The 16,449-nt window shown below is 32.4% G+C and overlaps 1 protein-coding gene across 1 annotated transcript in view; it reads left to right on the top strand.

Moving 5' to 3' along the window:
- Positions 1 to 12,311: 12,311 nt before the first annotated feature.
- The window catches only part of Smp_146640 (glycosyltransferase-related), a gene marked incomplete at both ends in the record, with an annotated part of 40,313 nt that continues 36,175 nt past the window's right edge, over positions 12,312 to 16,449 (top strand). Inside the window, 3 exons of the mRNA XM_018790804.1 lie at positions 12,312 to 12,343; positions 12,539 to 12,661; positions 13,416 to 13,779. Coding sequence (XP_018646039.1) covers positions 12,312 to 12,343; positions 12,539 to 12,661; positions 13,416 to 13,779 — 519 coding nt within the window. The remainder of the gene's footprint in view (positions 12,344 to 12,538; positions 12,662 to 13,415; positions 13,780 to 16,449) is intronic.

Genomic DNA, 16,449 nt, shown 5'->3' with positions numbered 1-16,449 from the left:
CGAGTCCCAGAGTGAACATCAACACTGATTTGCAGGTATATCTAGCTGACGAGTCAAAAATAGGACAAAATGCGCGTCCTGAATTTCACTGCTAGCCACTATCTATCTTTGCTTACAATGCTTGTGAATTGAGGCTTTATCAAGGCAATACGCACAGTATGCACATATGCTAATAAGAGACTGATCAATTGCAGTTCTAAACATCATTGTGAAGATTCAAGCAAACAATACCAAGTGAATTTAGATTATTTATGAGTTTCCCTCAATTTTCTGGAAAAAAAAGGAAAACCTGAATAGTAATTTCTTTCAAATTAAACTAACTAGTTCACCTTGGTTCATTATCATCTTGATGAATGTTATACTTATTGGATTATGGAAATAAACTACCCAAGCAATTGGAGAGAAAAAAAATCAAATTATACATTGTGAACTTAGTTGATTACCCACTTAATTAGTGAAAATAATAAACAGATGAAAAAATGAACTTTATTCTATCAACTGGATGAAATGATTTTCATAATAAATAGTAGAATATTAAGAAATACACAAAAAAGAAACTAAAAATTCATATAGAAGATTATATTTTGCAACCGTAGTGTTATCTGTAGAGATTTGATGGTAACCGATCACCTACGTACATGGAAAAGCTGTGATCATCTAAACTTAGATTAGTAATTTATTACCAGTAGATCAAGAAATATACAATCGGTAATTGTATATGAAATAATTTTAGCTTAGGAGTTAGAATCTATGGTTATTTCTAATTTCAAACTAAAATTTATGACTTGAACATTTATTTCACTTAGTATTGTTTGTTCGAATCTTCCCATTGATGTTTAGGACTGCATCTGGTCAGTCTCTAATTGGCGTATGTACATACTGTGCGTATTGCCTCGATATAGCATTAATTCAAAAGCATTGTAAACTAAGAGAGATCATCAGAGCGAACATCAACTCTGAGATGCAGGTATATCCAGCTGACGAGTCCGAAATAGGATGAAACGCGCGTCGTGGGTTTCACTGCTAGCCACTATCCCTCTTTGTTTACAGTTATAAGTTCATAATTATATTTTACGAAGGCCGAAATAAGGTATGTATTAATGAATTTGACAATGTTATATGTTAAACATGGTGAACGTTTGCATATGTTACGACATATATACTTCAAAATTGTGTTATTTGTAAATTAGAAAGGTCATTTAATAAAGGTCAGAAATGATTTGGACTTGTAAATGTAGAACCTGATGATGAAGTTATTGACAATAATTGTTTACTCAAATATTCCTTATTTTTGAATATTCAATGAAGATTTTATAGACTGCCATTTTATAAATCCCGAAACATTTATATTATGTACAGTTTTGAAAATATGTAAACATTTATTAGCTAATAACATCAATTGTATTGTCCCATTCAGATTATTAATAAGTTCTTGTATGTGAGAAATGGAATAAGTAATTATTGAAAATTGTATGTGGGTTGCTTATATTCACACAAGTAGTATGTAACAATTGTCAGTCATTGAATGTATTTCAATAGAAAATCCATAACGAAAGAACAGGAACGAAACGCAATTGGTATGGAAATGCAAGAACAATAATAATCGGAGACGATGGACTGATATTTGCAGAAGGAACAGTCAAGATTGAGACAATTGATTGGTAGTTTGCAAATTAACTGTTCACTGTATGGTTGTCAGATTGTAGTGAGATAGTCTGTAATTTCGTGTCAAACACACTTGATTGCCCTATTCGTGTTCTTGTTCACTACACCACTAAATATCGTGCCACTGACTAATCCTAACGTGATATACAATATAATATATATTAGTTTTTGAGGAATTATATTTCATACATACAAAGTGATGAATTCTTAAGTATGGAGTAGTATTAAAAACTTAGCTAATAGTAGTCATGCTGAACAAAGATATATATTCTTTATAGTTTTAAGAATAATCTAGAAACCTCTATTTGAAAATACAGTTAAATCTATGAAAAGTACAATTTATAATGCATTTTGTACTTACCCTAATAGTATGCTATATTTAATTTATATTATAAAGTTGATATCATAAGCCAATTGAAGATAGACCACCATGGAAAACCTAGAAGCACTGCACTGCCGTTTAGTCTTGTTATGGGACTTCTCAGCAGTGCGCATCCTCGATCCCGCCTCACGAGTTTCGAACCCAGAACCTATCATTCTCGCGCGCGAGCAATTAACCACTAGACCACTGAGATTGATATTAACTTGAATAAATAATTTTCTTCTATGATCTATAATTTATATTAGTTCAGTTATTTCAGATTTAAAAAACGGAAACATTTTTTTTTGCTCTAATGAATGATTTTTGTCAGTAAGGATCGATTATAAGGCTTACCAAAATAAAAACAAAAAAAAACAATACTCATATCACCGATGCAAATACTTATTTACCCCCTTTAATATAACTGTATAGATTTATATCAAAATATCCGGTTCTTAGATTTTTATACAGTTAACAAATAAACAAAAATATTCTAGAGTTAAAACTGAAAAATTATTAATTATACTTATATATATATATATATAATTGAAAAGGCAAAACTGGTAGATATACAAGTACCAACAAACATGCATGTATATCCTTTGCGAAAATTCTTTGAAATTGAGAGAAATAAGAACTAGAATATAATTGGTTATATACTATGTCCTATTTTAAACAGTAATTTTCGTATGTTATTTTAGATAAAAAGCATTTGTTGATGGAATGATGTAAATAGTAAGATTTGATGATTTTTCGATTTCAACAGTGAATGAAAACATGAGTCAATTGAAACTAGACTACCATGGAAAACATGGAGGCACTGGACGGCCATTTCGTTCTATTGTGGGACTTCTCAGTGGTCTATCAGTTAAGTGCTCTGGCGCGAGACTGATAGGTCCTGTGTTCGAATTTAACGAGACGGGATCGTGGATGAGCACTGTTGTAGAGGCCCTCGATAAGACGAAATGGCCGTCCAGTGCTTCCTGGTTTTCCATGGCGGTCTAGCTTCAATTGACTCATGCCTTCAACTATGAAAATACTGAAATCTCCACAAAATTCCATCAACATTGATTGTTTATTAACAGATCTGAAAACCTTGAATTTAGTATCAAATAATGTTTAATCTTAATATAAAACAACAAAAATCTCAGTTAGTTCTTTAACATCTAATAAATGATCATATCTAATCTTATGTAAACTAGTTCATGATCGATAAGACACTGATTATTACTGAATAAATCGGTGTAAATAGCTTAGTTGTACAGTTGATTAACCTCTACTCAAATTTGTAACTCCAATTTAGATAAGATTTTACATTTTGCATTTAAGTCATTGTATTTACAAAGTTTTTGTTTTAGCTTATTTCTTGAGTACCTTGGTAATGTTTACAGTGATAACACCATCAATAAGAGAGCAGTGAATTATCGATCAGAGTAATGATACACCGGTAGTCTAGAGCACTTGTCGGTCCTGCTATCTGCCTAACCCAGTAAGTTAAGTCCAGAATACCAATAACAACTTCTTCATTATGAATCATTTATTTAAAACATACTGGGTTTATATACCAAACAGACAGACCACATCGTACCATTAAATAGGAAACAACATTTGTACAATATTTAGCCAAATGTAGCTATGAGTGTAGGAGACAGTAATTAATAGACTAGGGATAACTCAAGAATGGTAAATCATATGGTAATAGTCTATAGATCAAAATAAAACTTATAATAAGAGGGACGCAAATATAAATAATTAAGTTACTTGACAGTTATACAATAGGAAATATACGTATCATATTGGTCCATAAACAATCCTCAAAGTTATCATTCATAATTCTCCACGGGATATAGCATTTTTATTGACCATTTGTCTAACAGAATGTATTATGGTGCCATAAAACACTATCACTATTCTTGAGCAACTTGTTTACTTTAACTAATCATTTCGTATAAAACCAAAACAGAGATGATAAGTATCATATCACTAGTATCATCCTCATCATCACCATTATTATATTTATTATGAGAAAGTAAAAAAAAATAAAATAAAATTATCAACTGTTCACTAAGAAAAATATTTATTATCACAAATAAGAAGGAAGCATTTAATGCTTGAGAAGCAAAAAAAAACAACCCAGTTTTAATGATCCTAAATTAAAATATTTCAAAACTGGAGAGAAAAATTTCAATTTTTTTCTGTTTTGTTTTTCATTGGTAGTGAAATTTTTTGAGAATTATTTGTCTTAATTTACTCATTATTGAATTATATGTGCAACTTGATAATAAATAAGAATTTGATAGAAGTAACGAAAGAGAGAAAAGGGTAATAAAAACCTTTTTATTATTATTATTATTATCTGTAAATATGATTGTTGATTATTCATTAAAGTCAATTAAATGGTTTGAAAGAATTATGCTAATTATATTAGACAATAAAGAACGAATGACAGTAAATCTATTTCATCCAAACTGTAAAGAAGAAATACGTGTGAACTGATGATATACCATTATGTATTTATATTCATAATAAAGAGAGTCAGAACGGAGATTAGTTCATTAGGTTCTCATCAGCTCCCCACAACCTATAATATTTTAAAATCAACGTTATTACAGATATTGACATCTTTATACATACAAGGGTAATTAAAGATAAATATGTGTATGATGATGTGGAGAAGTCGATACACTGAAGTTCTTCAAGATGATTAAAAAAACCATCAAACTCTAAGATTTTTAAATTTCCTGAAGAGATAACAATCAGACGTGTAAAACTAGATTACCTTACCCAAAAAGAGGCGGTCATAAATGTTTCTTAACCATGGTAACATTACTCTCCCTTCTTATTTATTACGTCATTTATTATTTTAAGTTTAATTACATCATTGTCATTTTTCTTCAGTTCATAACTGACTGATTTCAATTCATATCTTTCTTTAATACCATCAATCTATTTTCAGTTGTTCCATTACATAATCATCTAATGTTTGTTAACTCCATGAGTTCTAATCGCCATTTCAATGTTCTGGAACTTTCCCTCCCGAACTTTATTTATTTATCGGGAACAAAAATGTTTCATGAGCTCATTCACTCTATTGAAATCTTCTCTATTTCATGATACACATATTCATCTCTAATCACCTTCATATGTATAATTATGTCAATATCTGTAATAACGATGATTTTAAAACATTATAAGTTGTAAGGAACTGATGTGAACCTAACGAAATAAAATGATTCATATTATTCTTCACTAATCTTCGTTCTTGCTCCGCTTAAGATAATAATAATTTATTTATTTAAATACATGAATATTGGTACAAAGGGGCACCAGATATATATGCGCCGCACAAATCTCATTTGATTTGTGTGAGAGCTGTGATACAGTCCAGGTGCCCGAACTGAAGCAGGTGGTTTTCTTAGGGGGCCACACCCAGAGCCTTTGACCTAAAGTTCTGATCCACAAGGCAGATCGAGCATCGTGAGGAGATGCAGTCCCATGGTAGTCGGTGACCAATGATTGATTCATACGCCATTTGTTTCCTCAGGATATTGGAGTCCATGTACACCATTGGTTTGGAATCAGGGTTTTCCAACTCCCCTATGTGAACCCTCCGTGTCCATCAATCCGGTTAAAGCGGCGGAAATTCGCTTTTCGTCCTCTCAGTTTCGTAAACAACAGTAATGCCACGAGAAGGCAGTGAGTAGGACTTCCCTGGCAGAGGCTTTATACGCGTGGCCATATGAGAGAATTTCGAGAGGTAGAGCGGACTCTCCCCACTCTCGGCTGTACCAGGGAATTTGGAGGCGTTTAAGATAATAAAAGGAACTATGTATATGAAATTTCATAATACCTCGATACGAGTAGCATGTAGAAATGAATTTGTTCAGTTTTTTTAAACATATTAAGCAGAAACGTGAAGTGTTAACCTTATAAATGAAAAATGCCTCTAATGCATATTTCACAGCCATTCATTCTATACCAGGTTTAATAGACAGTCAGTATGATATACATTCACGTGCATCTAAATTTCATTCATCAACTTCCTTCATATTACTTCATGTAAACACACAATTAACTACTAAGTAGATAAAGCATAATTCCTGTTGTATTAAAATACATAATAATTGTATTTTGTATATGCATGAATAAATTATTTTTTAGAAGGAATAAAATGGGTAAGAAACGTGACTTAATATGTAATTCTTACTCATGGTAACTAACAACTATTAGAAGATTTTAAATAGTTTATGAATAATTTACCAAACTTTTATCAACATATCAGTGTCATTATAACAACTTTCATTATTCTATTAGTAAACTAATAATGTACTACTAGATCGGTCAGTCAGTCAGCTACAACGTAGGATCAGGCACATATATACATCGATCCAAGTTGCCAAACCTCATTAAACGGACCGTTGCTGCTACCTTGACATGGTAGTCTGGCTTGCCTATCATGATTAACCTATCAGACTACATTGTCTTTAACAATGATTCTTTAGAGTCTTACCAGGCCACACAGGTTGGCTGAAGGGCGGTAAGACTAAAAGCAGCAAAACCAAGGTCGGAAGGCGAATTCGTACTGCTGACTGTACAGAGGTGTTGCGGCAGTAAGGTGTTTCCTTCAGACAACCAGCACAACAGCGATGCTGTCTTCCCACAAGGAGGAGTGAGGTTAGAATGGGTCGACCTTAAAATACACACCTCACCTCATCCCACGGATATCTGTCTCCGTCAGTAAGGTTCCAACAAGTACGGAGCTAACACGAAAATTACTCACAGAAAGATCTTGTGTGACCAACCTCAAGAAGTGGTCCCTTGGACACTGAGATTACACGCTCAGGTCCCTAAGACCACCTTTAACCCAATTTCCTTTTCAGGTAATTTTAGAAGGACCGTTCCACGGTGTAGGCAGGCGGAAAGTGTAAACCACCCTCACACCTCCAAAAGCACTTAAGACCACTGTATTCATTTTTAATAAGTTGAATTGTATAGATTTAAACATGACATTTATGATGAGTTATAAATATGACGATCAATGAAATAGTTCAGGAAGTATGTTTTAAAAAAGATTATATCACAGTTTAATTTGATTAGACATACTTTTATCAATCACGAGTTCAACCAGACAACATTCATACATTTCCTTAGATAACACAAATATATATCCGATTTTCCGAATTGTTCCTAGGGAAGATATTTCCAGGATGAGTACATCAAATGGAGATTGCAATAACAAATCGAATAAGATCATGAAAAAAGGGGGAACTTTTACTTTAAGTCACGTGATTAAGTTTATTTGAACCGCATCAACAGCTTACCTAATCATGTATTAATACTAATGTTCTTTTGACAATAACTTTAAAAGTAGGATATAATCAAGGTTTCATATTTTTTTGAATAGTTTACTAACAGTCTGATGAACTAGAATGATCAGAAGAGGGTTTGGTGGAGATTTTAGTAATTTTACGTAGTTGAAATCATGAGTCAATCGAAGCTAGGCTCAGTGGTCTATCGGTTAAGTGCTCGCGCGCGAGACTGATAGGTATTGGGTTCGAATCTCGCGAGGTGGGATCATGGATGCGCCCTGCTGAGAGGTCCCACAATAGGACAAAACGGCCGTTCAGAACTTCTAGGTCTTCCACAGTGGTCTAGCTTCAATCGACTCATGATTTCAACTATATAGAACTAGAATGACTTAGATTTATCCAGTAAATCTAATACTTATTTTTACGTTTAGTAGTAAGATGTATTTAGTAAAAGTAGATTCAACGCTTTAAAAAATATAGTCACAATAACAGTTTTAACAAGAAATCCAATCGTTATACCAATGGTGATGTTGCTATTTCAGTAGATTTTTTTTACAAAAATACAAAGACAAAATTTATCAATCCAGATTTAGGACAGAAATAATGGAAATTGATACCATAAAGAAATAAAGATATATATTTGTAACCATTTAATATGTGATTAAATTCTAACAATAACAAGAAATGAGAGAATCATCCAGTAGATAGAAATATATATGTAGTACGTGCTACTGATGTCGACAGATATAAGTAGTATGTATCATCAATAGAAAGTGAAATGCCTGCAGTTAGAAAGTAAAGATGATGACGAGAAGAGGACGAGAACAAAGAATGACTGGTTTGGAAATGAAAGAATAATGAAGTCTGAGATGATTGACTGATATTTGCAAAAGGAAAAATCAAGTTTGAGACGATTGGTTAACATTTTGCAAATGAAGAATTCACTGTATGGTTCTCAGATTTTACTAAGATACTCTGTAATTTTGTGTTGTAATAAGTTCGACTGTCCCCACTTGTGTTCTCGTTCACTACTCATATAGTGAGTTTTCACGATATCTGCCACTTTAAAAATACCAGTATGTTCTCATAGACCAAGAAAATACCCATTGTAGAACAATGAAATATAATGAGATTATTAAAATTAGATAGAGTGACAAGATCTTATTTAAAAATACAGTACATATATCTAGCAAACGTAGGATTAAATAAAAGTTTTAGAAATGAAATACTGTCACGGCTAGAGCAATAACGCTCAAATTGTAGATGAAATAGAGTGTAATTAACTATTCCTGATTGCCAAACCGGAATAAACAAACAAAAAATGTGACAAGGATTATTTTTGTATAACAGTTATAATAAGTGTCGATCAATGGTACAATGAAGGCTGTTCGGCAAAAATCGTAATTAAGATTGCCTAGATAATAAAATAAGAATAAATATCCACCTAGGGGAGATGGAAAACCCTGATTCCAAACCAAATGGTGTACATGGGTTCCAGGATGCTGATGGAACAAATGGCGTATGAACCTATTGTTGGCCATCGGCTACCATGAAACTTTATCCCTCGACGTCGCTTTACTGCCTTGTGGGTCAGAACATTAGGACGAAGGCTCCAGGTGTGACCTCTTAAGAAAACCACCCGTTTCAGTCCGGGCAACCGGGCAGTATCATAGCCCACTCACAAACCAAGTGACTTAAGTGGCTCATATGTATTCGGTGCCCCTTTGTCCCAATATTTATGTGTTCAAATAAATAAATACAAATACAATATGTAGAATAAAACCTTTAGTCACGAAGATTTTGTAGAGCGCCTTGCCTTAAAAATGGCCACTTTTCAGATTATTATTTTGGATACATAACTATAGAACCTAAAGAGAATTTATCGAAAAAAATATTCTTTGTTCATATACTAGTCTTTCAATACGACGGGGGATTTTGAGAAATTCAAATACATCTTTACTTGAAACTATTTATTAATTCTTACACAGTATAAATATTTTGAATTCATGACTATGCTATCATTTGCCTGTATATCATTTTGAAATGTAACTGAGTGACGACTGCGCATAGCAACCAAGTTTTCTCTAAGGACAAATATCATAAAGTGGATAAGAAACAAAGGAAAGAAAACATACCATTTACGAAATCTACTTAGTTCTACTTAGCAAAATAATTAATGATACTAAAACATTTACAAAAATCTCATTTCAACTCTACAAAATAGTAAGTTAGACATTGGTAAGGTATATATAACCACAATAAGGTATCCCTCAGAATGCTTCTAGTTTTTAAAATCACCTTAGAATGTAATGCTCACATATCATAGTATATACTTATATGAAAAAAATTACTTAAAAATCCCCACTATATTAAAACACCAATATATGGACGACGAATATTCTTTTCAACAAATTTTCTTCAGATTCTACAGTTATATCATTGAAAGTTATAGCATATGAATTTAGGATTGATAAATAAAATGGATTGATTGGAGATAGGTATTAACACTGTTGGATTCCAGCTCAGAGGTCAAGAGGCTAAACGTTTGCACGCAGGACTGAAGGTCTTTGGTTCAAATCCCGCGTTACGAATCATGGATGTGCACTATTGAGGTGTTCCCTGATAGAACGAAACGGCCGTCAAGTGATTCTAGGTTTTCAATGGTGGTCTAGCTTAGATCGACTCGTGATTTCAACTGTGAAGCTCAAATTAAAGCTTCAATTGGCTCACGCTTTCAACTATGAAAATACTAAATTTCCACCAAAACCCCTTCTGATAATAATGTTTAAATGACTAATATGCATTGATAACATGAATCAGCTTGTATGTCAAATGAAATTATGAGATTAATGATCAGAATAAACACTGGTCTAATAGGGTGAAAGAAATAATAGCGCAATTATAAATCTGATCAAATGTTTCGTCACAGTCTTTGATATCTTTATTCACATATCTTTGTATTATTATTACTATTATTACTGCTACTATTATTATTATTATTATTATTATTGGTTCAACATCATTGTCACTACATGATTAAATTACTAAGCACTCATATAAAAACTTTCGTTTATATTAGATCGAATAGTTTTACAGTATTTGGGCACTGAGTTAATGTGAGACATTAAATAGGAAGAATGTATTTGTAAAATCTCAGCGAATGAATTTGAAGTAAATCCAACGTTTCGCCTGACAATCCGGTTCAAGCTATTCGATAATTTTGATTATATTTCCTTGAAAAAGCTTGAACTGGATTGTCAGGCGAAATGTTGGATTTACTTCAAATTCATTCACTGAGATTTTACGAATACATTCTTCCTACTTAATGTACTAATAACTTACTCCATTTTATTATTTCGTCTTGAATTCATATAAATTTGTACACAACATAGTTTTCCACTAAAAATTTGGCCGGATTTGTAATTGCACTATTATTTCTATCACTCTGTCTGACCCATATTTATCCGGAGTGTTAATCTGACAATTTCATTGAATGTATAAGTTAATTCAAATTAACGTTGAATATTAGTCATCTCAAAATCAACAATTTAATTTATTTCATAGTTATTCAGGATACGTACTACTATCCGAACCGGTATATGTTGCCTTAAACCTGACCACTTTTTGAATTAACGTTTTTTCTGGTTAGCATCTTTTTAGCGAGTTAGTTTCTCTACGGGATCGGGTCGCTAAACCCATGCTCAACCCTCCTCCTTTACCCGCGCTTGAGACCGGCAGTAACTCTAGAAGAGTTACAGGCGGAGTTTTCTAAATTAATAGTTTGTATAAATTACCGTAGTACCTGAGGAGAATTTGTTGAAAAGAATAGTTTTTTTGTTCATATGTTAATGCTTTAGTAAAGATAGTGTCAGTCACTTGTATAAACCCTATAGATAACTATTCATACCATAATTTCTGTTTTCCGAGAAAAGGGGTGGTAACCTCTCAAATCCGTATTGAAAAATAAAACAGTTTATTATTCTCTCCTCGATTATCCTTGTTTAACTATAAAAATGTCAAATTATTGAAAGTTAACAGTTTATGTTAAAACTACTGACGCCATGTCAAACATACAAAGCAATTTTTCTCTTTAACCTAATGGTAATTTTACTAAACTGACGTATATTTTGATGTTTTTTTCAAACAAATTGTTTTTCAAACAACTTGTTATTAACGTTTTCCTAAAACTGAATTATTCACATCAATGTTATTTGAATAGTCAGTAAAATGCTGTTATTATAAATTGGTTTTAATTTATACTTATGATGCTTTAAACGATTTAAACTATAACTAAGTGGTTACTCTCTATACTATTATGGTGTTTGCTACTGATGTCAACAGATATAAGTAGTATGTATCATCAATAGAAAGTGAAATGCCTATAGGCAGAAGGTGAAGAAGATCAAAGAAAAGAGAACGAGAACAAAGAATGATTGGTGTGGAAATGAAAGAACAATGAAGTCTGAAACGATTGACTGATATTTTCAAAAGGAACAGTCAAGCTTTACACATTTTACGAATGAAGTACTGGCGAGACTATAATTTTTAGACTAATTAATCACATATATGATAATAGGTTTCGGATTTTGGCGCAAAATTCACTCATCCATTTGGATAAATAGAGTTCTGGAATTATAGCTGATGTCAGTTCTTAACGAAAGTCCGAACTCTAATTTTAAACCTTGATCATCAACTGTAAATCATAATTCTTATTCCCCACACAGGTTTATAACCCTCATTTGATCGTGGTTATAGGGTGGATAATCTCCAGGTCAGTCTAGCCTCGCTCAAAGGTCATCTATAAATTACAGTGTCACCGAAGATTTTACCGTATGGTTTTCAGATTTTACTAAGATATTCTGTAATTTTGTGTCGAAGTACATTCCATTGTACCCACTTTATGTTCTCAATCACTGCACTATCATCAATAAGCTAGAATTAATTCAGCCATTAAATAAGATTAATTTATAAGGACAATGGCATCATCAACTACATGTAATCATTACTGGTAAGCTAACTACTAAACTTACACTATAATTTTCATTGATACCTCAGTAAGTAAAAAATCAGAAATTCTGTTTACCGGTTGTACTGAAAATAAATCATTTGTTCAATAGCTATCACTTTGGTGATCTAACCGATAGGATTAATTTTCAAACTGAATATTGTATCACCCTTCATAAATCCCTTGTATACTTTAAAGTACATGTGTAATTTTGAGTACAAAGCTTTCCAACAGTGTGAAAGTTTTGTACCGATTACAAGCATCAACAAATTGTTTAACTGAGTTACCTAGAAACAAATTAAATCAAATAGAAACAGTAAAGTATGACATTAAACTTTTCAAGGAATACTGTGTAATTTATATAGTTCTACAAAATTTGACTTGGACAGTAAAATACAGTTAATGTTGGATAAAATGTAACCAATCTACAAAAGCTTCCATTGCAATTGATTTGTTCCCTATTGTTTCAAGAAAATAAACACATAAACAGTTAACGAATCTAGTAAGTTGGCTAAATTTAAATAGACTATAGAAAATAATTGACAATAATAAGATATTAATTTTATATAAAATAAATGGATTGTTCGTTTCCAACAATTTTTAACGATGCACCGCACTGCTGATGAGTACCATACTAGGACAAAACAATCGTCGTTTGCTTCCAGATTTTCAATGATGGTCTAGCTTAGATTGACTCGTGATTCCAACTGTTACAATACTATAATCTCCACAAATCATCCATTCTGATAAAACCGGAAAGGTTTACAGGAAAAAAAGATGCACTAATTGTAGTTGTTTTAATAACTATTTACTCTTATTGAATATTCATTTTTTATCAGAAGGGGTTTTGTGGAGATTTAGTATTTTCATAAGAGGTCGTGGATGCGCACTGCTGAGGAGTCCCACAATAGGACGAAACGGTCGTGCAATGCTTCCAGGTTTTCCCTGGTGGTCTAGATTCAATTGACTCACGCTTTCAACTATGAAAATATTTATTTAATAATTCATTTTATATTAAACACTCAACTACTCATGTTGATCAACCTTTCCTTCTACTGTTGTTGTTGTTGTTTAGATTACAGAAAATATCAAAGAAAGAAAAAATCAACATCATGTATATTAAATGGTCTATTAAAAGAAAACCTATTTCAATGACGAAGAATCAATCAATTTTACAAAATATTCATTCACATATTTATATAATAATACGTAGATTACATATGCAAACATGTTATATACTACTTATTTGTTGTTGTTGCTGTACATTATTATTGATTTATGAAAAACAATTATTTTTATCATATACATGTCAAATAAATTTCTTTCAATTATCTTCTTTATGTTCAATGATAAATAATAATGAACAAAAATTAGAAGATTCAATTGATGTTGAACATTTACAAGGAACACAATTTCAAATATCGAAAAAATGGTTTAAAGTAATGTTTGTTTGTTTTTTAATTAAATGAATCTAAATTATACAATTGAAATTATGAGTCAATTAAAGCTAGATCACCATGGAAAACCTGGAAGCACTGGACGGCCGTTTCGTTCTATTGTAAGACTCCTCAACAGTTCTCATCCACGATACCTCCTTCTAATAATGATCATATGCTCACTAGTGACTGGCTTCATGAGGTATTTCCTGGAGTTCTAATGAGAAGCAGTGGCCAGTGGAGTTCAACCAGGTCTGTTGTGAGATAGTAACTCACTGAAGACAATTGTGCATGGTTGTTCAATTTAGTGGATTGGTTGAAGTTAGACATTAACACCGTTGGATTTGGGCTCAGTGGTCTAATGGTTAGTCGCTCGCGCGCGAGACTTATAGGTCCTAGGTGCGCATCTCTGCTGAGGAGTCCAATAACAGGACGAAACGGCCGTCCAGTGCTTCCAGGTTTTCTATGGTGGTCTAGCTTCAATTGACTCATGATTTCAACTATATAAGAATCTAAATTATTCAATTTTAATTAATATATTTGTGATTTGATATAATTTTATATACTTTCAGTTACTAAAATGATGTTACTAGATATGTTTGATTATCCTTCTTTGTTCAGTACATTACTATATATATTTATCAATATTGTGTAAGAATTCGTAATTATATTGATTGTTTGAATCTTCTCATTGATGTTTAGGACTGCAATTGATCAGTCTGTTATTAACATTTGTGGATCTTGTGTGGATGACCACGATATTGCTTTTAGTCATAAGCATTAGAGGCAGAGGTGGATGGTGGTTAATAGTAGAATCCAGGACGCGCGTTTCGTTCCATTTATGACTTGTTGGTTCGGTATACCTACATCCCAGAGTTGATGTTTATTCGATTGGTACTGGGTTTTAGTACTGGAGTAAACATCAACTGTGGAATGCATATACATCCAACTGATTTGTCCGAAATAGAACAAAACGCGGGTCTTGGTTTCCAGTGCTAGCCGACACCCATCTTCACTTATAATATTGTATATGATTTACTAATTTGAGAAAAAGAGTAAAACCATTTTTAAACATATAAAATTTCAATTTAGAATATTTTATATGCAACTATGGATGAAAACCATGATATGTGTTCCGTTTTATTTAAAACTCATAACCTAAATTTCCTTCCATCCTAATGTTTATGTTCATATCGAGACTTGAGTTCACCTCTTTGTGCTTCAAACACTAGCGGGTTATTTAGTGAAATTCTGAGTCAAAATAATTACTGACTTGTTCTACAGTTATGAAAATATTAGTTTGAGTCTATAGTTTGAAGCTACTTACCTCGAAAAGCTGAGCGACTGTTACAAAAAATGAAAGATAACAGTTTCTAAATGATCGTGTGAATTGATAACAAATAGCAGAATCATAACTGATTGCTCAGCTTTATACAGATCTCAATACCAAGTTAAAGTATAAATGATTTTCAGCTGGTTGCTTGATAAATAGCAACATTTAGAACGATCTGTAACCAAACGTTGGTTTACCTAAATTATTGGAGAATACCGTTATAAATCATTAACCAAAAAATTACTTTTAAAATCTGTCTTACTTTCTAACCGCTATGTTAAAGTGTTTAAAATATCTAGAGCCTAAGCGTTCACGCGCGAGACCGATAGGTCCTAGGTTCGAATCTCGCGAGGCGGGATCGTGGATGCGCACTGCTGAGTAGTCTCACAATAGGACGAAACGGCCGTGCAGTGCTTCCAGGTTTCTCCTCGTGGTCTAGCTTCAGTCGACTCATGATTTCAACCATAATATTTCAAATAATTTAAAAAGTCCAAATAATTGTTACTCGTTTGTGTGGAAGTATAGATAGTGACATAGTTACATATTGTCTTAATCATATATAAATCTACAATCACCAAGCGATTTATGATTTCTATGAAGTTTAATCCATACTACTTCAGATTTTTTGCTTGGGACCTCTTTTCGAATGCCACTAACTGGACGTAAAAGCGCTTTGCAATATTGTACTAACTAGGCTAATAATACACACTACAGCCCTGTCTATAGAAATTAGTCAAAATAATACTTGATAATTTGACATTAGTTACTACTTAGTGATCAGTCCATATATCTGAATAAAATTGTTCAGGCTTTAATAAAAAACAAGCATAAAATATTTAGGCACATTACATTAATCCACCACTTATATAGTTTGTTTTCGAATTCACCACCTTATTTATATTCCCTGTTAGATAAATTCTAGCCTTCGTAATTCATAATCATCTGAAGTCAAAAAAATGTAATTTATTGCTGGTTGTATTAAAAAAGTATGATTATGTCAAATGAAAATATCCAGTTGTATACCGTTATTATCATAATCAGTCCCTCCTTTTTTGGGAAGAAAATTTGTTTTTTCCACATCGAAGTACCGATCAACTTGTTCGGTTAAATAAATTTTTCCTGAAAAAAATAATGTGTTTTTTAATTTTTGTACAGAGTTGACACATCAAATATTTTAACATATATATGTATATGGTGGAGAAGAATTGTAGCTCAGATGGATAATTTTGATGGAGTTTTGTTCTCTGAGCTGGATAGTTTGGTCATGGAGCTTTCATCGTCCTTCTGAACGACATCATCAGCACAAACTTCAGAAGGACGATGAAAGCTCTATGGCCAAA

Source organism: Schistosoma mansoni, assembly GCF_000237925.1.
Source record: "Schistosoma mansoni, WGS project CABG00000000 data, supercontig 0037, strain Puerto Rico, whole genome shotgun sequence".
In the NCBI taxonomy this organism is placed as follows: Eukaryota; Metazoa; Platyhelminthes; class Trematoda; order Strigeidida; family Schistosomatidae; genus Schistosoma; species Schistosoma mansoni.
This window is presented reverse-complemented; position numbering and strand designations above follow the sequence as displayed.